Source organism: Salminus brasiliensis, chromosome 1, assembly GCF_030463535.1.
Source record: "Salminus brasiliensis chromosome 1, fSalBra1.hap2, whole genome shotgun sequence".
In the NCBI taxonomy this organism is placed as follows: Eukaryota; Metazoa; Chordata; class Actinopteri; order Characiformes; family Bryconidae; genus Salminus; species Salminus brasiliensis.
In genome coordinates, this window is record NC_132878.1 from 37,297,264 (window position 1) to 37,324,254 (window position 26,991).

Below are 26,991 nucleotides of genomic sequence, written 5' to 3' on the forward strand. Positions count from 1 at the left end.
ACTTGTCGAAGAACCTTTGTTCAGTACTATATAGAACAGTTTTTGCTTCGAGTGTATACACACTCTTCACACCCATGTGACCTTGGATGTGGAAAACGCCCATTTGAGTCGTTCACTTGTGAAATTGAAGTGATGTTATTGCAGTGCTCTCTCGATGCTTTCTTATATTTTGCTCGCTATCAAAATGATACATGGTGTGGTGTATGTAAATGATATGGACATGAGCCAACCAGGGCATGCCATTTAGTATGACATTCTGCTGCTGTATACATTTGTTTCCATGCATTTAAATATAGTTATTTTGGCTGGTGTATATATATAAAAAAAACTCAGCACCATCAGTACTCTAACTGTTCAACTGTGTGTGTGTATGTTTGTAGGTGCGGCACAAGGTCTCTAAACAGGTGTATGCTATGAAGCAGCTGAGTAAGTTTGAGATGATCAAGCGCTCGGACTCGGCTTTCTTCTGGGAGGAGCGTGACATCATGGCCTTCTCCAACAGCCCCTGGATTGTACAGGTAAAATTTGAATACACTCATATGCTCATGCACAGAGACCTTGTTTGTTATGGATATGAAATAAAAATATATAACTTTTTCACTACTTTGTGAAAGGGTGCAGTGTCCAAGAACAATGTTGGGCAGACCAAGCCACTGGGTGGCATTGGACACTGGCGAATAGGGGGGCTGTCATCTATTCTAACACAGTTAGTGTTATATTGTCTGGTTTAACACGCTAGGTTCATTACATAAATAAAATGCTCATCAGTTTGCTCAATAATGAGCTAATAAATATTAATATGATGATAAATCTTAATGACCAAAGGTTAGTACCTGCTACGTTAAAGAAAACCAAAGAACTCATCAGAACTTTTGTAGTGAGCAGTACTGTCAAAGGTGGCGAGTCCCAGTTCTTCTCATAATCTATAATTTAAAATTTTAAAATTGTAAAATTTGTTTTAAATCATAACCAAGCAGCACGGTTCACTCTACAGCAGGGGTCTCAAGCTTAAACTAGCTGGGGGTCACTAGCCAGGCAGTATTCTCCAAGGGGGGCCAGTGGAGCTCTGGGCTGTGCTTTCATCTGAACGCATTGGCTATCTAGCGATGCTGCATCAGCGGCGGTTCGAAAAGAGGTGACTGCTGACTGCACATGTGTCTGAAAAGATGTGAGGTAGTATTCTTGGTTTTGCCGCAGGGTTCCTAGCATACTGATCTGCATGTGTAGTTGTTTAGCATGCTGCCACAAGAGACCACCACACTCATCGGCGTAGATATATAAGAGCTGTTGCTATTTAAAAGATAGCAGTGGGCATAGGACATATATAGGAGAGGGAGGAAGGAGGGTGCCTGGTGACCATACTATCGCAGCATCCTAAATCCACTACAGTTTCCACAGTAATTAACCACAACAAAAGATATGTTAAGGACAATAAATGTTATGCTACTGTTTTAAGACACACAACAAAGGGTAGCATAACATTTATTGTCCTTAACATATCTTTTGTTGACAACGTAGACCAGTAATATGAGCCATAGTGGCCTGGTCCATTGGAATAAAGTGTCCCTGTTCACTGGAACTGACTCCTAACTGAATCACTTCTCTCTTTCTGCAGCTGTGTTGCGCCTTCCAAGACGAGCGGCACCTGTACCTGGTGATGGAGTTCATGCCAGGAGGAGACCTAGTCACTCTGACCATGAACTACGACATGCCGGAAAAGTGGGCGCGCTTCTACACAGCGGAGGTGGTGATGGCGCTGGATGCCATCCACTCCCTGGGCTTCATTCACAGAGACATCAAACCCGACAACATGCTTCTGGACCGCACCGGCCACCTCAAGCTCGCAGACTTCGGCACATGCATGAAAATGGACAAGGTGAGTGCTTTCATAGGCATGATCAAGGGGGTGTGTTCACTACTGTCCAAGAGTTGGGAATCCCTCATTGTATGGTTTGAATAATGTAAGCAGCATAGTTTTAAATATTATGGTTAATATTAAAAAATATTAAAAATATAGTGTTGCATAGACGGGTTGCTTGGCAGTGTCATCACAGAGATGTGTATGGAAGCAGGGGACAGAGAGCACCAGCCTTCACGCTTGAGAGCAAAAATGACAGTTTTCAAGTACAGCAGCTGACTAACATTATAGCATACTGACCAGTAATGTTTGTAAACAGGAAACCCGCCTGTTGGTATGGGTACAAGCTGACGCTCACGTACAGTACAATATAGTCAAATTGGCAATAGGGAACATCGATAGCACAAGCAGCATTTCTGCCAGTGTGGAGTTATTTCACGCTTGCGCAGTAGCACAAATGCCTGCTGCAGTATCTATAGCGCCAGTAACTCCAGGCATGACTGAATTGAAAAAAATGCTGTAAGGATTAAAATATATATATATATTATTATTAAAAATGCAGTGCTTTACACTGAGACATGTATTTCAATAACAAACACATTTTCTTCTTAAACAGTGGTGATTAGAATTTTTAGATTTTTGCTGCATTGAAATTATGTTTATTATTTGTACTTTTTTCTACATTGTGGCAATTTCAATTCATTCATGGCTGCAAATCATTTCTTTTTTGTATTATTTGGTATAATTCAAGTAAATTATATATTTTTTCAAGCTTATTATTTGATTCACTTTAAGTAAGTAATGTGTTTTAGGCACCTGTTGGACAGAGTTGGTATTGGTATTCAGTACAGGCAAATACTTGAAGATCAGGAATCCGTAGTGGTAGGGGAAAAGAGGCATCAGTGCGTCCTATTTCTGAACAATACTTCCATGATTTTGAGACTTGATTGCAAACTTTTGAACTTCATCATTTTCAAGTGGAACATCCGAACCATTCCAAACTGCTGAAGCATGATTCTAAACTTTTGACAGCTGTAAGAAGTTAGTTGCCATTTCTGCCATCTTGTGGAGAGTAGATTAAATGCACTCTGGATTGGGGTCCTCAGTCTAGATTTAACATAAGATGAAGACAATGTGAGTAAACACATAATGCAGCTGCATTTATTGAATATAAACATGTATTTATACAGGTGTGTGTGTGTGTGTGTGTGTGTGTGTTGCACAGTCTGGTATGGTCCGCTGTGACACCGCTGTAGGGACTCCTGACTATATTTCACCGGAGGTGCTGATGTCGCAGGGTGGGACGGGTTACTATGGTCGTGAGTGCGATTGGTGGTCTGTTGGCGTCTTCATCTATGAGCTATTGGTTGGTGAGTATCCTCTCCTCCTCCTCATCCTTCTCCTCTTCATTTTCTTATCGTTGTTGTTGTTATTATTATTGTTATACATTTTGGTTTTACCTTCTCCAAGGTGACACCCCATTCTACGCTGAGTCGCTGGTGGGCACTTATGGAAAGATCATGGACCACAAAAACAGCCTGACCTTCCCTGATGATGTGGAGATGTCCAAAGAAGCCAAAGACCTGATCTGTGCCTTCCTGACAGACAGGTGAGCGAGACGGAGAGCTGAACGAATGCTGCCAGTGCTGATGTGGTCATGCAAGCATACAGTGACTAGTCGGCTCGATTGTGCCCTATCACCACAGTCATCACCTCTTCCTCACTCTCGCATCCTCCCTCTACATACTTTCATAACTTATGTCTTTCATTCCATTCAGTTCCTCACTTTCACTCCTTCCCTGACTTCTTTTCACTCTAGTGCACTCATTCTCATTCTCCTCTCTCTTTTCACTCGCCTGCACCTCTAGCTCACTCTCTCCAGTTTAATTCCTCAATCAATTCCTCCCTCCTTTCACTCCATCGCTCCTCTAGTTCGCTCACTCATGTTCAGTTCCTCCCTCCTTTCACTCCATCGCTCCTCTAGTTCGCTCACTCACGTTCAGTTCCTCCCTCTTTTCACTCCATCGCTCCTCTAGTTCGCTTACTCTCGTTCAGTTCCTCCCTCTTTTCACTCCATCGATCCTCTAGTTCGCTTACTCTCGTTCAGTTCCTCCCTCTTTTCACTCCGTCGCTTCTTCAAATCGCTCACTCTCGTTCAGTTCCTCCCTCTTTTCACTCCATCGTTCCTCTAGTTCACTCACTCTCGCTCAATTCCTCCCTCTTTTTACTCCGTCGCTCCTCTAGTTCGCTCACTCTCGCTCAATTCCTCCCTCTTTTTACTCCGTCGCTCCTCTAGTTCGCTCACTCTCGCTCAATTCCTCCCTCTTTTTACTCCGTCGCTCCTCTAGTTCGCTCACTCTCGCTCAATTCCTCCCTCTTTTTACTCCGTCGCTCCTCTAGTTCGCTCACTCTCGCTCAATTCCTCCCTCTTTTTACTCCGTCGCTCCTCTAGTTCACTCACTCATCTACTATGTCACCTTGTTTCACCTAACCACTCAATCGCTCACTCACACCTTTCACCTCACTCAGTCCCTATATCGGTCTCATTGGCATGACTGACTCAAGTACAACGCTGCACTCACTTGGTCTCTCTTTTGCGCACACACACACACACACACACACACACACACACACACACACACACACACACACTTTTGGCAGCACATACGAAGAGCAGTGTTCTCAGCCTCCCTGACATTTGTGAGCAGAACACACACACACACACAGACAAACACACAAAATATTCTTGTCAGTTTTAGGCTGATGCTGGAATGTCCCACACGTGGCAGCTCGGAGTCTGCTGCACCCCTCAAGCCTGCGGAAGTAAAGATGGGAGGGGAGCTGTGTGTGTGTGTCTGTGTGTGTCTGTGTGTGTGTGTGTGTCTGTGTGTGTCTGTGTGTGTCTGTGTGTGTGTCTGTGTGTGTGTGTGTGTGTGTGTGGTGGAGATCTTGTGTTTTGTGGCTGCTCTTCTTGCAGTGCATTGCTCCTCACTCCCTCTCATGAAACAAACACACTTCAATATATCAGATGCACACATTCTGCCGAATGGACTAGTTGGTAGCTGTGTGTGTCTGCTTGCACCAGTTGTGTTGGACGCTGTGTTTAGTTTGGTTGGGTGCTCTGCAGCTGTGTGTGTGTGTGTTGATCATTGTTTTGGTATGTTCAGGGAGGTCAGGCTGGGCCGGACAGGAGTGGAGGAAATCAAACGCCATCCCTTCTTCAAAAACGACCATTGGACCTTCGACACCATACGAGACAGTAAGCACCCATTCTCTCTCTGTGTGTGTGTGTGTGTGTGTGTGTGTGTGTGTGTGTGTGTGTGTGTGTGTGTGTGTGTGCCTGGATTTCAACAACCACTGCATTTCATAGTTTCATATTTCATAGAAGTAAACAGTCTGTTATCTGCATGACTTGGTGTTGCTTGTTGATATTTTGCCTAAATACAGTATGTGCAGTGCTGTAAAGGTGCATATATGCAGACAGTAGTTTGGACACATGCTTGACCAATAGTGAGGCAGCAGCTTTACTTAATTTAAAAGTCTATGAAATTTACACATGAATAACATGCATGCATCTAATAACTTACATGAGGCAAAAAACACTTAACCCTTTCAATCCTAAGGATCTGCATGTTTGCACATACTTGAAACAAGAAGTTACATATTAGTTTCATGATAGATTCTGAGTCATTAGTAGATACTGAATAACTAGTACTCATTTAATAATAATTAGTAGTAGATATTAAACAATTAGTAGGTATTGAATAATTAATATATACAGAATTGTTGCATTTCTGATTTAATTTGATTATCATGTATTGAATAATTAGTAGGTACTAAATAATTAGTAAATAATTAGTATTACAACTCCAAAATAAGGCTGGGTTTCAAGAGTTTAGTCATAAAAACATAAAACAGCAGCTGAGCCTCATTAATGATGATAAGCATAAATTTGCTGTTACTACACCAGTTACTATTATTAACAATAAATCAGTTCAGCATAGGTAACTAAACCCTGTATTCAGATTCACTCTAAGGTGGCAAACAGTTATTGCCAGACGTCTGTGAGCTGGAATACTGAATTATCTTATTTCTAGTACCACTGTCGCAACAAAAGGTGTACAGTCTTATGCAAAGGTTTGGACACACCTGGTCAAATTATGCATGGAGTTGATTTGAAAATTGTAAAAATAATCTCCTCAGTGCAATGAACAAAGAATAAACACTCTGTATGTGACGGGTCAGGGCAATACCTGAAACAGACAGGTTTCGATACCCATACAGGAGATTGGAACAGCTGAGGATAGTTAGAACTCGTAAATCCTACCAAACTCAAGGGAACGATCTTCGTTAATGGGGGATTGAGAGTTCGTGGAGTCGACAGAGGCAGAAGGAGAACCGGGAAGCGAGTCAATAATAATAGTATGAATTCATGTAATTGATTTAACCACCCAGGATGTGTTGGGTGGTACAAGCACTCTTCTCTGACATAACAAGCCACCGCCTCTTTTCAAACTGTCCAACCAACCCGCTCTGAGGAAAGTGCAAAGTAGAGAGAGCGCCATTTACCCACCTGGACAGAGCTAGGGCCGGTTGTGCTCCCCCAGGCTTCGGCTGCTGATGGCAGGCAGAATTTAAACCGGCAATCCTCGGGTCATAGTTTGCGGGAATACTCTGAGACCCACCAGCTCATTCTTAGAAGTATGTCACAACAAAATAAATGCAGTTGTTTTGTATACATTTTTGGTTGGGTTTAGGTTAGGTATTGGCTAAATATATATTTGCTTGAACAGGTACACCACCAACATTTTTTTGACTTTGAAAGCCTTGGGGCCTTCAGGTTCATTTAATTTTTAGGCTGTAAAAATGCTTTTACCCCAGGGATGTTGTGCAGAATAAAGTTTCAGATATGCTAGGCACACATTTTCAGTGCTGTGTTGCTCTGTGTTATTTATCTATGCTGTTGCGTTGTGTGCTTTTTTGGATACGGGTGGACCCGAGCTCGTGGCCAATGCAGAGCTACTAATGAGAGGACTGATTCAAAACCACCAGCAGCCTCCAGGCTGCCTCTGTCTCTCCCTCCCTGGAAGCAGTTGCCTGGGAGCTTGCTGGGAAATTGGGCTGAGGGTAGTACCATGCCTCTGAGTTCTCAGTCTGTTTCTGATTTCCCTCTGCAGGAGCTGTTTTTAGTCGCTTTCAGCCAGAATGGGTTCTCATTAAAGAGCACAGGCCCGGCACAGCTGCCAGATTCCTTAAGACCAGAGTACCAACAGACCAACTCACTGGGTTGGTTCACCCCATACCTGTGTGTGACATTCACACTGCTCTGGAATGCACCACCCCTCCCCCCCGTTCACACGCTCATAGAATGTTCTCCATTCTATGAGAACATTCTATAAGCGTTCTATGTCACCTATGTCACATTCTGTGTCACCTCTAATGACATGATGATGACATGAGAACGTTCTCCTGCAGTCTCTCCATCACTGAATGCTCTCCCATGTTTACAGTGTTCTGTTAAAGCATGCCCTCTCTCATATTTGCTGCTCTACGATGTTCTCATTTACACTGTGTTCGAATGTTCTACAGGAGGTCTTCCCATTTCACATTGGTGTAGAACAGGTATGCTGATTGGTCTAACAGGGCCTTAGGTGTGCTTGAGCAGGAGAAGCACAAACTGAGCAGGGATCCGTCTCTTCACGCCACCCCTGGTCTAAAATGTTCTCCCCATTTTTACAGTTCCACAGGGCCTCCACCGACTCACTGTTCCAGAATGCTGTCTCCTCTTACACTGTTCTGAAACGATCTCTCATATTAGCAGGTAGAGCAAGAACGCCACAGCTCAGTCCGAATAAGGAGGGGGTACGAACATGACAATAGAAGGGAAGTATTCCCCCTACACTACAGCGGTGTGAATCAGTTAGACTGTCCTAGTACCGTGTGAATTCTGGACACCTTTCTTTAACTGTATGTGTAAATGAGGAGAACATTCTAGAACCCCTACTCACAGTTTCAGAGTGTTCTTCCTATTTGCACTGTTCTAAAATGTTCTCCACATTTACATTGTTCAAGAATTTCCTCCCCCGTTCACACTGCCTCAGAATGCTGTCTCTTGTTTACACTGTTCTAGAATGTTCTCCTTATTCACACACTTATCTGATGTTTTTTCCTATTTACACTGTTCTAGAATGTTCTATCTATTTACATCATTCTAGAATGTTCCATCTATTTACACGGTTCTAGAACGTTTTACCTATTTACACTGTTCTAGAATGTTCCATCTATTTACACGCTTCTAGAATGTTTTACCTGTTTACACTGTTCTAGAATGTTATATTTATACTGTTCTAGAATGTTTTACCTGTTTACACTGTTCTAAAATGTTCTATCTAGTTACACTGTTCTAGAATGTTTACCTATTTACACTGTTCTAGAATGCTCTACCTATTTACACTGTTCTAGAATGTTCTACCTATTTACACTGTTCTAGAATGTTCTACCTATTTACACTGTTCTAGAATGCTCTACCTATTTACACTATTCTAGATGAGTAAGGAGAATGTTCTAGCACAGTGTGAATGGTGGAGAAAATTCTAGAATGATGTAAATACATAGAACATTTTAGAACAGTGTAAATAGGAAAAAACATCAGATAAGTGTGTGACCAAGGAGAACATTCTAGAACAGTTCAAATAGGAAGAACACTCTGAAACTGTGAGTAGGGGTTCTAGAATAACTGATTCACACCGCTGTAGTGTAGGGAGAATACTCCCCCCTTCTGTTGTCATGTTTGTACCCCCTTCCCATTCGGACTGAGCTGCAGCGTTCTTGCTCTACCTGCTGGTTATGAAAGCTCTGTAAAACATCAGTACTCGTCTATGGGGCCAGAGGGCTCTGGTAGTAAGGATGTAGGCATGCTGATGGATTCCAGTGGAACTCTGTGGGATTGTTGACAGAGCTGTTAAACGGTGGAGTGCTTTTGGGTGTGAGATGCATGCTCTAGGCTTATAAGGGAGAGATATACAGCCATGGGAGAGAGAGAGAGAGAGAGAGAGAGAGAGAGAGACCCTGAGGGAGTGTGTGAGTTTGTGTTGCTTTTTTAATACATTAAAGGGATAAAAAAAGTGGCCTGGCTGTGTAGGTAAACTAGAGTGAAAGAGGTCTGACCTATGACCTGCCTTAGCATTAGGCTTTCAACATTCCTCATACATATGGGACACGTGTGCGCGTGTGAGCCAGGCTGGGCGCAGTAGGTAGAGCAGTGGCCAGCTTGGCAAATGACAGACTTCACTCCTCCCTGCAACTACAGTGTCTACTTTGTGTTACACACACTGAGCCTTTCAGAGAATGATACATACATACACTCTCTCTCTTTCTCTCTCTCTCTCTCTCTCTCTCTCTCTCTCCCTCTCTCTCTCTCACACACACACACACACACACACACACAGAAAAAGGGAGGTCTTTGCAGTTTTATATTTTTTCTCTCTCTCTCTTTCTCTCTCTCACTCTCTCTCCACCCCCCCCCCCCCTCTCTCTCTCTCTCTCGTGCTCTCTCAGCCATGGCTCCAGTGGTGCCAGAGCTCAACAGCGATATTGACACTAGTCATTTTGATGACATTGAGGATGAGAAAGGAGATGTGGAGACGTTCCCTCAGCCCCGTGCCTTCGTAGGCAACCAGCTACCGTTTGTGGGCTTCACCTACTTTAGAGAGAACCAGTAAGTGTGTGTGTGTGTGTGTGTGTGTGTGTGTGTGTGTGTGTGTGTGTGTCTGTGTGTGTGTGTGCGCTAGGGTTTTGAGGTTTGTTGTGGGTGACATACTATTGTTGTGATTTGATTGTTGCATGTTGTGAATGCTAATACACTGCACTCATAAATCTGATATGTGGAAAGCATTACTGGGGTCATTTTGACTAGAATTACACCGATCCTCCTATCGTATTGGGATTGGTTGCCAATAATGGCACTTAAAGCAGCATAATGTACCATTCTGTAACTTGGACTGGCAGCTTCAGAATCATGCTGATGCTCCACTGACTGTAACAGCAAGCTGCCTGAGCCCTCTTGCTAGAACTGCCTAGCAGTTATAAATGAATATAAATGAATCCGTGATGGTTCTGTATCTCTCAGCTCATCCAGAAATGCATGTGTCCTTTAGTGTGGCTTAAAGTGCAAATTTTAAATCTTGACTGTAGGGGGAGCCCAGGAGCAATAAATCCCAATTCTCGCATACTGCTGCTTTAATTACAGTATTGTCTCAGCAGTGAAGACCACAGATACTAGCAGCATGTGATATGGTAAAAATATATATGGTATCACATTATTTAAAACATGATTTTGACATGCAGACAAAATGCAATACTACACAATTCAATCAGGACAAATCATATCAATCAGGACTAGTCGCAGTTACTCAGTGTTCTTTAGGCAATATCCACAATCTGCAAATAAGGTCAAATTGCCCACCTCCAAGCCATACCATGAAGTAGTTGGTTAGACAGAGTTGGTATCTGTATTTTTAGTATACAGTATTGACCTGGGTATCGGTATTTGAATGGAGGAAGCTGTGTTGGTGCATCCTTAACCAGACTTATTTACCTTTGTTGGATTACATAGGTAACTTAATTCATCAAAACCCACTCAGACACTCATCTGATACTGTGATTGGCCATGATACTCGCAGTGTCCCAGTGAGAAATGCATGTGTGACTGGTTAAAGGCTCATTTACATATTAGGCCTACATATGTATTTTTGATTGTTCTACATCATCTGAAGACAGCAGCTGTCCTCTGCATTTTTGCATTTGACTTCCATTAAAAGTTGGCACTGTTTTTAGAGACAGTGATGACCTGAACTTCTTCTGTCGTATCAGCAATTCAGCTAGACCACAGCGCTGTCTGGAATTGAAAGGGAAAGTCCAAGAGAGAAACGTAGAGAAGCTGAATGAAGGCCTTCTTCTTCTCAGCTCACGGTAGCGGCGCCTAATTCCGTCCAGGTGTTTTGTTCTCAGTCTTAGCGGGGTCCTGTCGAGTTACAGTGAGCTTCTGTATAAGGTTAAGCGATACAGGTTGGAGACAGGAAGTACACTGTTTATGTTAAAGGAAGCGGTTACAGCAGCCATGGCTGAGTACTGCAGGCATTCCCTACTCCCTCTTATGCTTTCCTGCCTATTTCCCTCTCTCGTTCTTTCCGTCCCGCTATCTGATTTTTCTCAGGTTGTTGAGCAGTAGAGTGAACCCTGCAGATGAAGAATCTGAAGTCTTTGTCGACAGTTCCTCGGAAAAGGAAAGCTACTTAGACAAATCTGAGGTGAGTGTGTGTGTGTGTGTGCAGAAGTTTGGAATCACTGAATTTCAATCACATAAAGCTTTTTAGACTTACCCTTTACTCCACACTGCACACTGCCATTTTGAATTCCCTGTTTCTCTGATGTCACAGGAACCAGCTCATTTACATATCTCCACTCCTTCAAAATACCATGGTTTAGCCCCACCCACTCATACCGCAGTTCTCAGGAGTGTTTCAGCCCAAAATACTTATTGAATAAGGCATGATTCACAACACCCAAACAAAATAGTCTTGGGCCCCATCCACACCTTTTCTGGAGAATGTTCAAAAACGTGGCCTTCAGGAGGTTTTTAGGTCATTTCTGAGAACTCTGTCTTCAGTGTTTTCAAGTGATCTGACAAAAGGCATCTAAATGTTAGCATGCTTATTGCTAGCATGCTGAACTAAAGCACCGGACAGAAGATGCTAAAGCACAGAAAACATGGGCAGGTCTGCACAGAGACTCACCCGTGAGGAGTTGGCCAGATGCCAATGGCATGATGTTGGTGAAGCGAGCGGGCAGGGTTGATACTACATGAACCTGTGAACTATGCGCTTGGATCATTGAGCTGCCTTTGATTCGTTTTCAAACTAACCCGTCCATAGTTGGTTTAGAAACGGGCCAAGACCATCCTGCTGTCTCGGCGGTCTCGGCCTGCTTGTTTGGTGCACTCCAAAGTTGGAAAGTGCAGCATTCACACTTACTCTAACTAACTGCACTAACAGAACAATTACACCAGGGTTCATTTTAACTGAACCAAAGCTGACTAGTGGAAACATAGTCTTGGAGTCATTTTTGGATTCTCTTGAGGAAAGAGATGCTCTCAGAAATGCTGTTGGGGGCAGAGAGGAAAAGCTTGTTTTAAAAATATTGCTTGTGGATGAGGCTTTAAATGTGCAGTAACAGAAACAGCCTGTTTAATTCTGAGGGATAAAGACGGGTTGCACTATGGTCATAAAAATGAATCATGATCGGGTTTGGAGCATAAAAACACATGAATGTTAAAAAATCTGCGTAATTTTCTGGAAAACGTGCAAGGAGTCCTCAAACTTTTGTCAGACAGTTTATGTTGATAAAAAAAAACTGTGAGGCTTTCTCTGTTTGGTTATGTTTGTGTGTGTGAGTGTGTGTGTGTGTGTGTGTTTGCTACACAGCAGACTCTCTACACTATCTTCACTACACATGTCTCTAGATTGATTAGCAAACTGAGAGCTCTCTGTAAAACAACAACAACCAAGAAAACAGAACGCTTGACTTCTACTCATATATCACTCAGTGTGGGAGACCCCAAATGAACACTGTGTCGAGCAGCAGTGCAAAGATAGCTTTAATGAAATTCTCTCTGCAGTGGAATTTCCCAAAATGCTGCGTGTGTAACCAGCATGGGCTCATCGAGCTGGGCGATCCTTCAACAACCCTTCTAGAAGCTTTTTACAGGATTTTAGCATGGGCGTTCTCTCCGACTGCAAAGGGATGAAATACAGTTTTTGTGTCCTTAAAGTATTAAAGGAAAGGATTCAGATGGTTGGTACCTCTTGATAACTGCTCATAGTGTAGTTGTGATCAGAGCACTTCCACGTCTAGCTCTACAGCAGATGACTGAATCTGATATCGGCATGATAAACGTCTAATTGCCGGTGCATGTTAAAAACAGGCTGTTCTATATGTAAATGCACAGGGAATGCAGCCTGAGGATCAGGATAATGATGATCTGTGTGTGTTTATTCTGTGCTTTCTCTTTAGTCGGATGATCTGCAAAAGAAGCTGAGTAAGTTGGAGGAGAAGTTCAAACATGAGATTCAAGCCAAGGATGAACTGGAAAGCAAATGCAGGTACAGCTCAGCACACATTCAGATTTTTGTGCTATACAGCCATTAAATACAGGTTTTTCATACTTCAGGAGATGTTTTAAGAGTCATAACCTGCTTAAAAAAGGAATGAAGAAAGTATTGAATTAGTTAATAATAATTAAATGTTTTAAATTTAATTAAAAATTAAAAATGAAAAGACTTAGTAGACCTCCAAAACTGAGAGGGATGTCCCAATAAAGGTTTTTTACCCCCTGATGCAATCAGAGCTTATTATTGCTGATAGTCGGCCGATACTAATCCGATCTTTGTGTCTCTATAATACAGATCAGACTAAATTCTAATCTGATTTACTTTGTTTGGAGCCACTTTTTAAACGACTGTTTTAAACTCTACGGTGTTTAATATCTTACAGTCCAGTCTGACTGACCTACCTGACCATTCAGCTCCCAGTTCCCAGTTAAGAGCTGGCTTAGAACCAAAGAAAGAAGCGTGTTTTTTTTTTTTTTTTTTTTTTTTTTACCATAGTTTGGTTTCTTATCAGGCGTCATTTAAGAGTAAAGACCGGATGGAAGGAGCGTTAGATGTTCCTGAATGGAGATAATGGAATAAAATATCTTTTCCATTGAACAACTACAACCAAACTGGGTGGTTTTAACAGTAGTTCAGAAACAGCAGAAAATATACAAGCGTTTTATGGAAGAGTGAAGAGGCTCTATTAATTAACACATGCTTCAACTGCTGCTCTGTGAGCCGTTATGTCACTGTGGCACTGTTTAAGGTGGAATATAGAGTTAGCATTAGAAGCCAACATTGGCTTTTGTTTTAGCTGCTAACAGGTAACGTCACTGCACTTACCAGTTTAAATAAAGCTCTGTTTTGTTTGCTCACTGAAATAATGGCACAGTCTGTCTAGGAAAGTTTGTCTGCAGCAGCTGAGGATATCTATGAATGGCACTGCTACAGTCAACCTAAAGATCCAAAGTGGATCAGAACCTTAAAAACCATTACCACAATGACTGGATCAGATTCCTGATCAGATCGGGACTTCCCTAAAACTGCCCCATCAGATTAACAAAACTTTCAGCTTCCAGAAAGAGGAGAAAACCAAGCTTCACACTCTCTCGTTAGATCTCACTTCCACGGGTGTTTCTATTAAGTCTTCATCTGTGAAAAAGATGACCCAACACTGCATGTATAAAAGGGTGTGAAGCATGATAAAGATGCTCCTATTGAGATAAAGAATCAGATAAAAAAAATAAAATAATTTGATCAAATTAAACTGCTGAAGCTGCTGCTGTTTTCAGACCAATGGACGAAAGTCCAGACATCGGCATCATTCAAAGCGTATAAGATGTTTCACTCGGGTAGAGAGATAGTCTCAGACTGAACTTTGGAGGTGTGGATGAACTGAAACTGAATCTGCTAAAAATACAATGGCAGCTGTAATAAAGGTGAAAGGTGGCCTCACTAAAACCGAAACCAAAACAGTGTATTATATTTAGGTGTAATTAAGTGCTTTCTACTTGTATGTAATAACTATTTTGACTGGAAATGAAAGAAAGGAAAGTTGGCCTCTGGTTGTACTGTTATTTAAAAATGCTTTCTGTGCATAATGACATCCACACACACATCATCTGACATGTCCACACCATACTGTTACAATGGCTCATCTAATCTCTGCTTCTTATCTCACCAGAACTGCTAATGATCGGCTAGACAAACTGTCAAAAGAGCTTGAAGAGGAGGTAAGAGACTTGGGCATGCATAAGACATTAATGCAGCATTTAAAGGCTTAAGATAGCAGCTCATGATGGTCATGTTAATGCTCCACTGACCTGTAATAGGGAGACTAGCACTGCTGTTTGCTACTCTTGGCTCGGCACGCTGCTAACTACACTATGTGAAGCAGGCAGGTCAGTTGCCATGTACAGCTTGTAGTTTTTGACCGGTAACTCAAAACACCTCCCGACTATAAGGCGAGCCCAGTATTGCCCTAGTAGAGCCCTAGTAATCTAGTAATAATGCAAAATCTAGCCTATTCTCTGCTGAAGTCTGATTTCTTCCAAAAAAAAACTAAAATCTCCTATGGCACAGTCTAGAGCTGTACCCGAAACTGTGCCCCATTCACCATAGCTGTGTCTGAAACTGTGCACTATTAGTTATATAGTGCACAATTTTAGGGTTCTATCATTTTGTAGGGGTGTCTGAAAACGTAGGTTGAAGATTTGTGGAAGGCTGACATTCAGGCTGTTTATGCAGCCAGTGTTGCCAGGTTTCCCACCAAATTGGGCGATTTTGCAACACTGACATCTGGGTCCTTTACCAGGACCTGAAAGATCACAGTGCAGTGAGCAATCACAAGTCTTGTTGTTAAAGTATCAAGACTTTGTTGCTGAGGAGATTCGACTCCTCTGTGTACTGGTGTACTTGGCAGAGAGTATGGAGTTCTACAGTATACCTGTACATAGTTGTGCTGTTGGAAAAGGCCATGAGCATTGAGTGATGCTGCATTGCTTATACAGGTAAGCAGATGTGTAACAGTGCTCTATATAGGGATCTGGGTTTCCACATGTAGTGGACCCAGAGTAAAGACAGGACCCAGCTCAGGTCTTTATTGACCAGGACTTTATTGACAAATGAGACACTGACACTGTAAAGCGCATAAGTCAGTTGTAGCTTGTGTAACCACAGTGCATTGGTATTTAACAGTAATTAAAAAGCAGTAATTCATGTGATGGCATGGCATTTAACTGTAACCGTATTATTTAAAGTATTTAGGTCAGCTGAAGCTAATTAGCTTTAATGCTCATTTCATTTTTTATGTATTTACTAGAGTGGGAATAGCTGAAGCATTCGTTGCTCATTTTCTGTGAGCATGAGTATACACTGCCATATTGCTTAGGTGTTTCTTACAACCAGGAAATGTCAGGTGAGTGAGGAATGTCTGCTTCTGTCTGAGGAATGTTTTGACGCTCAAAATAGCTTGTTACAAGGAAGCTCGTTCTTAACATAGCATATCAGAACTATCGCAAACAGTCTGAGGTGCCTGAGTAAGTTTTTTTAAAGCCTATTTATTGAAATTTAATAAATATTAGTATATTGTAGTTAACAGGAACAGTGAAGTTCAAGTTGAGGTCTTTAGAATACCAAGGAAACTGCTTGTAGGGATTGTTCGAAAGGGAAAATCAGAACCCCAAGATGATTTAGGAAGATTCAGCAGACTTTGGAGTGGTGCACTATTCTACTGTGCAGTGACACCTTCACCAATATGACAACATGACGGTAGAAAAAAAATATTCCTGGGTCCCTACCACAACGTTTATCGTTCAGAAGGAGGTGGACCAATCCCTAAAACTGCTCCATCAGGTTAACAGACGTTTCATGTTTCAGAGAAAGTAGAAAACTAAGCTCCACTTTCACTTAAGAAAAAACGTCCACGGGTGATTGTGTTGCTTCTTTCTCTGCGAGAAGATGACTCAATGCTGTGGGTCTAAAAAGAAGGTGAAACTGATGAAGATGAAGATCAAATCAGGTGGACCTGCTGCTGATTATCTCAGTCCAATGGACTAAGCACCCTAGAGTCCAGACATCAACATCATTAAGCGTGTTTACGCTTTTGTTTTACTCAGGTTGTGAGAACACCACCCCTCCAACTGTTCAGCACAGAGGTGGATCAATCATGTTTTAGGCTTGTGTTGTAAAGGTCTAAAGAACTTTTACTTGATGTAAAGGTTATTTACCACACTCAGATATCCCTGCCGCATATGTTTTTGTTTGTGGAGCGAAGTGTTTTTTTGGGGGGGTGGGCATTGCTTTAAAGAGTGTAGCTCTTTTTGTTACTTATTAGCTATTGATTTCATGTATTTTAGTTTGTATTAATGGTATTAGGATGGTATAGTTACAGCCACAAGCACACTGATTGCCCAGAGAAATGGTTTTAAAATATTTGCTTTGGTTCCCAAGACTATAGTTATGTGCATACTATGAGCGTGTCTGGGTCACATTGTTCTATGAGAAGCTGAAATTTTCCCTGTAGTGCAACAGTCAGTAAAAGTGCTACTGGTTCAGTATGCCCTGTGTAGTACAGCATAAATCTTCTTAAGTGGCTTTCAGAGGTGTTTTGCAATGAGGTTGGGTTTAAACCTGATTTTAGTTTGGAAGTTGAAAACCCATTTTCCTTTCAGCTGAGCCATTTGGCCCACAACCCTGAGCTTTTTCCATTGGCCGTTCCATAGTTTTTTAGGGTTCGGACAGTGCGTAGTTTGTTGAGAGCGTAATTAAATCTGAATTGCCAAAAGTGGAGTAAGACACTTCATGTATAAATTCCCACGGAACTATTTTTCAAAGAACATTTTTTCTCTCTCTCTCTCTCTCTCTCTTTCTCTCTGAGTAGATGAGTGCGAGGCACAGGGCGGAGGACTCTTTAAGGAAGTTGGAGAGAGAGCGAGCTCTGTTGCAGCACCAGAACACGGAGAGTCTGAGAAAGGCAGAGGTGGAGACGGAGCGGAAGCGCGGTTTGGAGAACGAAGGTAAGAGCACTCTCAGAATTACTTACCTTAATTGAACCCCAACTCCTGAGCTGGAGTCTCAACTGTGTCTTAAATACTAGCTAATTCCCTGAGCCCTGTCCTGTAGTTGTGCACCCAGTGTCCTGCATGTATCAGTGCTTTCCCTGCTTGAACATGCCCATTTTTGACCTAGGAGGGGCATGTCAATTTGATGGGCAGGGCAGAGTGGGGAACCTACAGAATTAAATGTTTAAATAATGTTATTTATCCCTGTAGACATACATTTATGATAGAGAGATGGAGAGGTAGGTGGCTAGATAGATAGATGTCTCTGTTACAGTAATTCAGGTAGTTCACCTTCTGCATTTTATGAACATTAATATGTCAGCATTGGCAAACGACAGTTGTTCGACAGTCAGACCTCCATAATCCGGGATCAACCAGAATTACTATTTATTTCTACCATATGATTGTTTCCATTGCCGTAGCTAAGCTTACGTGTTTGCCACTGTGCTCGTGTGAACGGTAGGCCAAGACCCAGAGATGGCCTGGGCGGCCTTAGTAATGTAAGATTTTGTGAGGTTAGTATGCAAGGTATTAAGATACTGCACGGCACACTGCAAGCGATCTTGCCAAGCAACCTTCTAAGCTATCCTGGATCTATGCCAACTGTCACATTGATCAAAAATCAAGTGTCTGTGTACACTCACTGAGCAGTTTTTTAAGGAACACTATACTAAAAGTGGGGAGGGCATCTTTTTATTCTCAAAACTGCTGAAACTTCAGTTCATCATGGCATGGATTTCATAAGGTGTTGGAATCCTTGCTGACATGATTGTGTCACACGATTCCAGTCAGACTTTTCAGGAGCGTTTTCGTGCTGCGAATCTCCCGCTCTCTACCACATCCCAAATGAAACGAGTTCTACCAGAAGACTCTGGAGAAAGGAGGGCAGTAAATCCTACATTTTCTCTCTACAAATGAGATGGAACAAGTTAGAGCTGTGGATTTGGCGTCTTTGGCGTAGACCTCGTCGTCAACCCTGGTCTTGCACCATCGGGACTCTCGCAGATCCTAACAAACTTTGAGGCAGGGGGGAGGAGCCTTTTAACCCAGGTGGTGGCTGGTGATTGGCTGCATTAGAGTCTTTTGGTAGAACTTTCGCTTTTATTTCAATTGGATTCAGATCCGGTGACTGGGAATGCCACTGAAGAACACTGAACTCATTGGCATGTTCACAAAATGGTCATGCTGGAGGATGCACATGGTCAGCAACAATACTCAAATAGTTTTTGTGGCATTCAGGTGATGACTAATTGTTATTAATAAGCCCAAAGTAAGCACCCCCCCCAAAAAAAAAACAAAAAAAAAACATGCCCATTCCTGAATGAGAAGGTGCGCTCTTTGTACTGTGAATGTATTGTTTTGGTTTTTTTGTTGTTAGTATCATGGATTATTTTTGGAACCCTCAGGTTTCCTTTTCCATAGAGCAATACTCAAAAATAGCCCAATACTAAGTATGAATGCTTGTTTGGGTACGCTTACCTTTGACACTTCACTTAAGATGGGCGTCTACAAGGAGGATATTATGCGCACACTGTTCAAACACTATACTATCCCACAGGAAGTAACACACAGCTAATACCATCACCTCACGTTACCCATAGACACTGCTATTGTCTTGTGCTTAGTATGCAATTGGGACACAGCAACACACCTCTTCCTTACTTTCTCTTATAGTCTTTGACTTTGTATTGACCTAAATAACCCCTGAAACACCTGCTCGCTTTGACCGGTTCTGCAGAAGCCCATGAAAACAATAGCAGACATCCCGTACCGCTCCACGCTCCCTGCTGATTTTCACACATCCCATACTCATTAGTTCGGCTAACGGTGCGGCTGTCCCATGCTTTGTTGTGCAGTGAGCAGCTTGAGGGAGCAGCTGGCTGAGTTGAAGAAGAAGAGCCAGATCTCTCAGATCTCCACCGAGAAGAACATCCACCTGGAGAGACAGGTCAGTGCCTGCGGCTCAAGAACACATGCACTCTATTAAACCCAGTTGAGCTGAATTCTGGTAATCGGGGAGGTACTGAGGAAAAATGTCGCAGTTTTTTTTAAGAACGACTTGTTCTTTACTGTATCCCGTCCTTCATAGGATGATGTAAACAGTCCACGGGGAAATGTGCTTTAGGATACTTTGGTGATTCCAAAGTTGATTAAAAGTGATGACTGTACCTGCAGTTAATTTCAACTGTAATTATAGCAATATTTATTTCAGAAAGAGTCATATTTGTAAATATACAGTAAAGATTACAAAAAAGATAAAGATTAACTTTACATCATGTTTACATCATTTTCTGACCACTTTTTTTCCGTTTAGAGTGGTTGGAAAGTTTAGTTTTTGTGTGATTATGGGTCAATATTGCATATTTTGGCTGATGTTGGAATTGATTATACTGGCAAATGAGGATTTGTTGACCACTCTGTCCTACAGTTTACAGAATGTAATATCCTATGGACAGGCAGTACAGTAGTAGTTCAGTAGTCCAGTCCTGATCTCGCGTCAATGTACTTGTTATTGGTCGCCTCCCAATCAGAGCAGTCAAACGGTGCTTGATTTGCTTCCTGTTCTGGAGTTACAGCTTCAGTGCAGCCTCATCATTAATGTGAAACGTGTGGACTTACATGTGACAAAATGTTGGTTCAAATTCACCCCCTCTCTTCTATCCATCTCTCTCGCTTTCTCTCTCTGTAGCTGGAGGAGGTGAGTGCTAAGCTGCAGGCGGAGGTGGAGCAGTCTGGGCGTCTGAAGAAAGCTCAGGGTGAGGCAGTGAAGCAGACCCAGCAGCTGGAGCTCTCTCTGAGGGAGCTGCAGGAGAGGCTGACCCAGCTGGAGAGCAGCAAACTGGGGCTGGAGCAGGAAAAACTCAGCCTACAGGACGCCCTGGAGGCCGAGAAGAGAGAGCACAGCCTTGGCTCCGAAGCCATCACCGACCTGCAGGGTGCGTAAAGGGGGGAGGGAGAGAAGGAAAGTGCATGATAAATAGAATAAGGAAGGGAAAGAGTGGATAAGAGAAAGGGTGTGAGAGGGAAGGAATGTGGAAAAGAGTGAATAAAGGAATGACCGCATGGGTGAGGGATTTAGAGAGAATGAGAGAGAGTGAATTAGGGAGTGAATGCAAGAGTGAACTGAAGGAGGGACGAGGGAGTGGGTACATGAAGTGGAAATGAAGATGGGAGCTAGGGCAGGATGGAGGGAGGGAGTGTGTTGAGCGAGGAAGGGTGTGAGATTGTGGAGGAGTGAGGCAGATAGATTGAAGGAGTGAGTAAGGGAGTGAAACATAAAGAGATGGTTGGGTAAGGGAGCAAAAGAGCATGAGGGAAGGAGTGAGCAATTGAAAGAGTAAGTAAACAAGGGATTTTAGGAGAGAGGAAAGGAACCAGTGTGTGAGCAAGCGGGAAAGTAAGTGAGGGAGTGGGACCTAAAGAGAGAGTTGGGTGAAGGGGCAGAACAAGTGAAAATGAGTGATTGAGCAATTAAGAGAGTTTGTGAATGAAAAAAGAGGGAGGGAGTAGGTGTATGAGCAACAGCAGCAGTGAGGTAGGGAATGAATAGAGGTGAAGAAATAACTCAGTAAGGCAGAAAGAGTGTGAGATGGACACATGGAGGAGGGAGAGAGTGAAAGAGTGAGCAGATAAGACAGAAGGCGAGTGATTGGGTCTGTCAGTGAGCGGGAGACTGGCTTATTGATTAAACGAGTGGAATCAGGTGTGCTGCTGGTTGCTAAAAACCTGCAGTCACACCGACCCTTTGCGGATAAGAATGGACACCTCTGCTCCAAAGAGTAACTTCTTGACAGAGACTTTCTGCTAAAGTATGATTCGTGCTTCAAAAAAACCAAAATACAGAAGCATGAACAGTTGTGCTCAGAAGTTTACGTACACTCATCATGGACATAATAAATGTCATGCCCATTTTGGGCTTTCCCCGATTGCTTTGAACGCTCCGGGGCAGAATGAGTAACAACATAAATCTTTAATAGGAAAAAAAAAACCAATAATTTGATACACAAGTTTTGATTTTTGGGCTTTTCGAAAATCAACACATAAAGGATAAAAAATATACATACTAATATTTGGGTAAATATTTGGTCCCTTTGCAAGTTGCACCTTCAACAAGCTTCTGGTAGAATTCTGGTTAGATATTTGACTTTGTCTTTTAGGCAGAATTTGGATTGGTTTCCTGGCACAAAGCCAACTTTTAAAGCAACACTATGGAAAATTAGCATTTCCTGCTTCTAGGCTCCCGCTATATTTGGGAAGTGTAGTTCACGCTTTGAGCCACCACTAAAGGACGCGTTTTTCTAGATGAGCTGAGAGAAAAAGAAGCGTCACTACAATTGAAAGAAGCATCTGGACTGAGGTGGCAGAGTAATATTACCGGATTCTACACAAATATGACTCAGCGTTAACCTACCCTATCCTTCTCCAGAGTAACAATGACAGCAATGCTGTTCGTCCTATTACAAGTTCTGACAAAGGTTCTTGGGGTAGAATCCCTCACCTTTACTGCTACAAAAATATTTGTTTAGAAGGATATTTTTTGTCCATGTGGTTTAGCTGTTTGTTGAGAAGGGGGTTCTTTCTTAAACAGCAGCCTCTCAGTCCATGCCAATGTAACACTTGCTTGACTGTAGACAGTCACACTGGTCACTGGCAGGTCGGTGCCTTGGTGGTTCTTGGGTTGTTCCTGACTACCCTCTCAGCAGAGAGTGACAGTTTGGGTTATTTTCCAGGCCTTGGAAAAGTGGCAATGTCCCCCTGTACCTGTACTTATGCACAGTTGTTTGGAATACACAGTTGTTTACAAAAGCTCTGGAGCTCCTCAGACTTTCCCATTGTACTAATTCTTGGTCAGTCAGATGAGTACTGTAAGACAAACCCTTGTTGTGGGGATAGAGATGCTACCAGCTGTAGTCAATCATGATCACTAACAGGAAGTTACAAGGTCTCAGCCTTGGAAAGTTAAAAAACATGTTGGAACTTTCAGCACCACTGAGTTAATAGTTAAGTGATTGTATAATTTTGACCCTGTGTTGACCTCAGAACCTCCTTCAAAAATACCTATGCACTAAATTCTTGTTTTTTAAATTAAATTTACATTTACGGCATTTAGCAGACTTTACTGTTTTCTTAGAAAAATATCCTTGCTAGTTTGAATACACTGATAGTTCAAAGATCCCTTTAAGTTAAGACACTACTAAACACAAGTCATTAAGGAAACCACTCTGCTATTCGTCCAAGTATTCACTGAAGAGGTGGGTCTTCAGTCTGCGCTTGAAGACAGCGAGCAACTCTGCTGATCGGACACCCAGGTGCAGGACAGAAAAAAGAAAAGCCTGGACCGCTCGTCTTCCGTGGATTTTAAGGAATGGCAGGTCAAGCTGAGCCGTACTTGAAGCTGGAAGTGCTCTTGGTGCGGATCGGCTTTTGACCATCGCCATCAAATACTGAGGGGCTGGTCCATTCTTGGCTTTGCTGTACACTCATTCTATCCCAGGAAAAAAACTGTTCATAGAAAACATTGAAAGCACAGTATTTCCAGTGCATTCATGTCTGAATATGGTGTATGGTGTTCTTAGAAAGCGCTATTAAAACCCTCAAACTGACACTTTCTAACCTCCCTTGCTTCTTACGAGTGTGTGTGAAGCACTGTTAGTAGTGTAAAGCTGGTTTTAGTACTGAGCATAAGCCTCCTCTGCTTCTATGACACACACTGGACCCTTGTCTCCCTGGGCTGTGTGGTGCTGTTGTGTTTGGGTGGAGTTTCTCCTGTAGAGAGTAAACACTGGCTCAGTGATATTTTCAGCTCCCGGTGCAGAGGCAGCAGGCAGGTGGCTGACGTCAGGTCTTGAACCCGAGAGAACATTCCACTAGTGGTCTTCTCTTCTGAGTCCTGCACACCTCTGAGGCTACTGAGGCCAGTGGTGGGTTATGTTTTACACTCTCTCTCTCTCTCACTCTCTCTTCCTCAGCTCGTGCCTCAGGTCTGGAGGAGGAGCTGAAGCAGATGAAAGGTTCTCTCTCTAAGGCTGAGGGGGAGAAAAGACAGTTACAGGAGGAACTGACTGACCTGGAGAAGGTATATGTGTCTCTGTGACCCTCTCTCTCTCACTCACTCACACACACACACACACACACACACACACACACACACACACACATATGTGCCATGTTGGTGTCAAGTGTGTTGTTTTGCAAGTGCTCTAAAAACCTCTCTCTCTCTTTTTAGGTGAGAAGTCAGCAGGAGATTGATCTCTCCTTCAAGCTCAAATCTGTCCAGCAGCGTTTGGAGCAGGAGGAAGAAGAGCATAAGGCCACTAAAGCACGACTAGCCGACCACAGCAAACTCAACCAGTCCATTGAGGAGGCCAAGTCGGAAGTCCTGAGAGGTGAGAAAGCGCAAGATAAGATAAAGAAGCTTTCAGCATGGTGTAGTTAATAGGATTTGTATATTTACTCCACCTGACGAACTTGGGGGAAAATCTCTATATATCTATGAAAATCTCTATGAAAACCTTAGAAACAGTCAAACTGTTGGCCAGTCTAAATCTTCACCGTGGTCTGTGGAGAAGCTTAGGCACTTCAAGCTTTGCAAACTCAGTGATTTCCCATGATTCCCAAATCTGGCCTAAGACACATCACCAACTATAATTAGGAAGTATCAGCGGAATCAAGGCAGGGTAATGCTATAAGCTAAACATTTAGTTGAATCAAAAGGTGGTGCAACATTCCATCTACGTCCTCATGACAATGCTCAACATTTGAAGTACACTTTGGAACATCTAGAAAAGCCAGATGAGTTTTGGCAACAAGTGCTGTGGACTGATGAAGTCAAAATAGAACTCTGGCCACAGTCAGTGAAAGATGTGGAGAAAGGGCAACTGAAACTGAATTTCATGAAAAGAACACCTTGCCAACTGTGAAGAATGTGGGTAGAATCTTTTATGCTTCAGGGTTGTGTTGCTGCCAGTGGCTTTAGCAATACTGCACAGGTACAGGCAAATGTCAGACCATCTGTTAAAAGAGGATGGCTTGCCAACTGTGAAGCATAGGGTGAGGATCTATCATGTTTTGGGGTTGTGTTGCGGCCAGTGGCACTGGCAGTATTGCATAGGTATAGGAAGGATGGGTTCCACAAAATACCAGCAAATCCTGACTTTTAGCTTTTAGAATGGCTCTGGCAGTCCCCTGACCTAAACACACATAGACACCATAGATACTTTTAGGTGTTACAGAAAGAATTGGCAAACTATGATTTTTGCCAAAAGAGGCTTTACAAAAAATCTGACTCTGTAAGATGTTTTTGCACACAGGCCATGTTGATGAATTACAATTAACACACAATAACTGTACAGTAAGATTTGCTGAAAATACTGTTTTATGTTTGTTTAGATACAAAGGCTGGGTTTACTACGTCTCAATTAAATAAATAAAGAAAGAAATAAAGACAAAATATATAAGTTATTAAAGAACACTTAAATTATCTGATTATCAAAGCTTGCCTCATTATTTGCCTAAATAAAGATTTCCTAATTTTACAATGTTACAATATTGTTTAAATCACATACTGAAAATCATCTGACCCAGAGGAGCTTGAGGCACCTACAGAGTCTGAGGGATGCTGAGTGCTATCTTCACAACAAGGGGATAAAATATGCACTGTCGTTGTTCCTCAGACAGAACTGTCTTCAATATTGTTACATATATTTACACGTGGGTGTTGTTTCCTTAACCCTTTCGCAAGGAAGTTCTGCTACCTGTAATGGTCCACCCAGCGTGAGTTCCTATTCTGTCCTTTCTGGACTATTTAAAATAGAATTGAATGAATTGTCGGGATGCGCTGTATGTTGTGGGAAGACTAATTAGGCAGATTTGATAGGTTAGTAGAGCTAAAGCTGATTGTTGTGTGTGTCATGTTTAAAGCTGAACGGTCAGATCCCACGGGTGAAAAGGCTCAAATAAACCTGCTTGGTCTTTAAAATGTTAAAGGAAAAAAATAGGTAATGCTGACAACCGAAATCAGTTGATCAGCACAGACACATTCGGTATCTGAACAAGAGGAAACATTGTTCATTAATGCTTAAATTTAGGTTTAAATAAGGAGGATCTATGCCTTTTAATTCTTTTTTTTAATTGGTGGCATTCGTTTACTGAATGGGATTGGTGATGGTCTATGTCCTGTGTTTGTTAGCAACGTTAGCCAAGCACCCCCTGTTGTAAATGATAGCACATGTTTTACTTCAGGGGTTGATGTATTAGGACCATAGTCCTTTATGTATGTAACATATGTCTGTTTTTGTGTGCCCAGACATGGAGCGCAAGTTGCAGGAAGAGCGCTTAGCCAAGCAGCAGCTGGAGAGTAAACTGATGCAGCTGGAGAAGAATCAGTCTGTCTTAGACTGCGACTACAAACAGGCACAGCACGAGCTGCAGGAGCTACGCTCACACAAAAACAAACTCACTGAGGAGGTATGTCTGTCTCTCTGTGCTACTGGCTGTTGTATTGAATTCATCTTGAGCAGGAACCGGTGACTTTTTGCATTGTGTATGTTGGTTGTGTTTATTTCCAGAGAGCCCGTCGTGGGAAAATGCTGTGTTTAGGCAGTGACGCAGTGTGTTTAAGTATTTTAGCTATGAATGGCGTGGAAGTGTTTTGTTTGAACAGGATCAAATTGGCGTGCTGGTAACAGTTCTGTCCTCATGCTCCGTTCTCTTTCTCTTTGTATTTGTTTTTGTATTTTTACTGCAACTCTTCATCTTGATTTTTAAAGGAATCATTTTACTTGGATGGTCTGTTATAGATGCCTCATAGATGCTCACCTAATGTTCAGCTAACATTCAGCTAAAAGCCTATTAAATGCAACTGAACTCTAAGCTGTCTGTTGACTGTAACCCTACACTAAACCTTAGAGTCTAACCCTAAATCAATTCATAAAAGGGTTAGGTTAAGGTTAGGGTTAGGTTTTAGGGTTGCTTTAAGGGTAGGGTTAGGTTTTAGGGTTAATTTAAGGGTTAGGTTAAGGTAAGGGTTATGATTTAGGGTTGATGTAATGGTAGGGTTGGGGTTAGGGTTAAAATTTAGGTTTGATGTAGGGGTATGGTTAGATTTTAAGGTTAATTTTAAGGCTAGGTTAATGTTAGGTTTAGGGTTAATTTAAGGGTTCGGGTTAGGTTTTGGGTTGATTTAGGGTTAGGTTTTAGGGTTAATTCAAGGGTTAGGTTATGATGAGGGTTAGGGTTTAGGGTTGATTTAAGGGTAGAGTTGGGGTTAGGTTTTAGGGTTAATTTAAGTGTAAGGGTTGTGTTTTAGGGTTGATTTAGGGTTAGGTTTTGGGGTTAGGGTTTAAAATTAGGGTTGATTTAAGGGCATGGTTAAGGTTTGAGTTAAATTCAATATTTATTTATACATTAGCTCATTAGCATA

The 26,991-nt window shown here is 42.3% G+C and overlaps 1 protein-coding gene across 1 annotated transcript in view; it reads left to right on the top strand.

Annotated features, from left to right (window-relative positions):
* Nucleotides 1-26,991, top strand: part of LOC140555516 (rho-associated protein kinase 2-like) — a 55,522-nt gene that overhangs the window by 13,215 nt on the left and 15,316 nt on the right. The window contains exons 4-18 of the mRNA XM_072678779.1: nucleotides 381-518; nucleotides 1,616-1,876; nucleotides 3,084-3,228; nucleotides 3,329-3,467; nucleotides 5,026-5,117; nucleotides 9,416-9,575; nucleotides 11,073-11,166; nucleotides 12,929-13,017; nucleotides 14,693-14,741; nucleotides 17,390-17,525; nucleotides 19,427-19,518; nucleotides 20,260-20,506; nucleotides 23,540-23,646; nucleotides 23,797-23,956; nucleotides 25,876-26,036. Of these exons, the coding sequence (XP_072534880.1) occupies nucleotides 381-518; nucleotides 1,616-1,876; nucleotides 3,084-3,228; nucleotides 3,329-3,467; nucleotides 5,026-5,117; nucleotides 9,416-9,575; nucleotides 11,073-11,166; nucleotides 12,929-13,017; nucleotides 14,693-14,741; nucleotides 17,390-17,525; nucleotides 19,427-19,518; nucleotides 20,260-20,506; nucleotides 23,540-23,646; nucleotides 23,797-23,956; nucleotides 25,876-26,036 (2,070 nt within the window). The remainder of the gene's footprint in view (nucleotides 1-380; nucleotides 519-1,615; nucleotides 1,877-3,083; nucleotides 3,229-3,328; nucleotides 3,468-5,025; nucleotides 5,118-9,415; nucleotides 9,576-11,072; nucleotides 11,167-12,928; nucleotides 13,018-14,692; nucleotides 14,742-17,389; nucleotides 17,526-19,426; nucleotides 19,519-20,259; nucleotides 20,507-23,539; nucleotides 23,647-23,796; nucleotides 23,957-25,875; nucleotides 26,037-26,991) is intronic.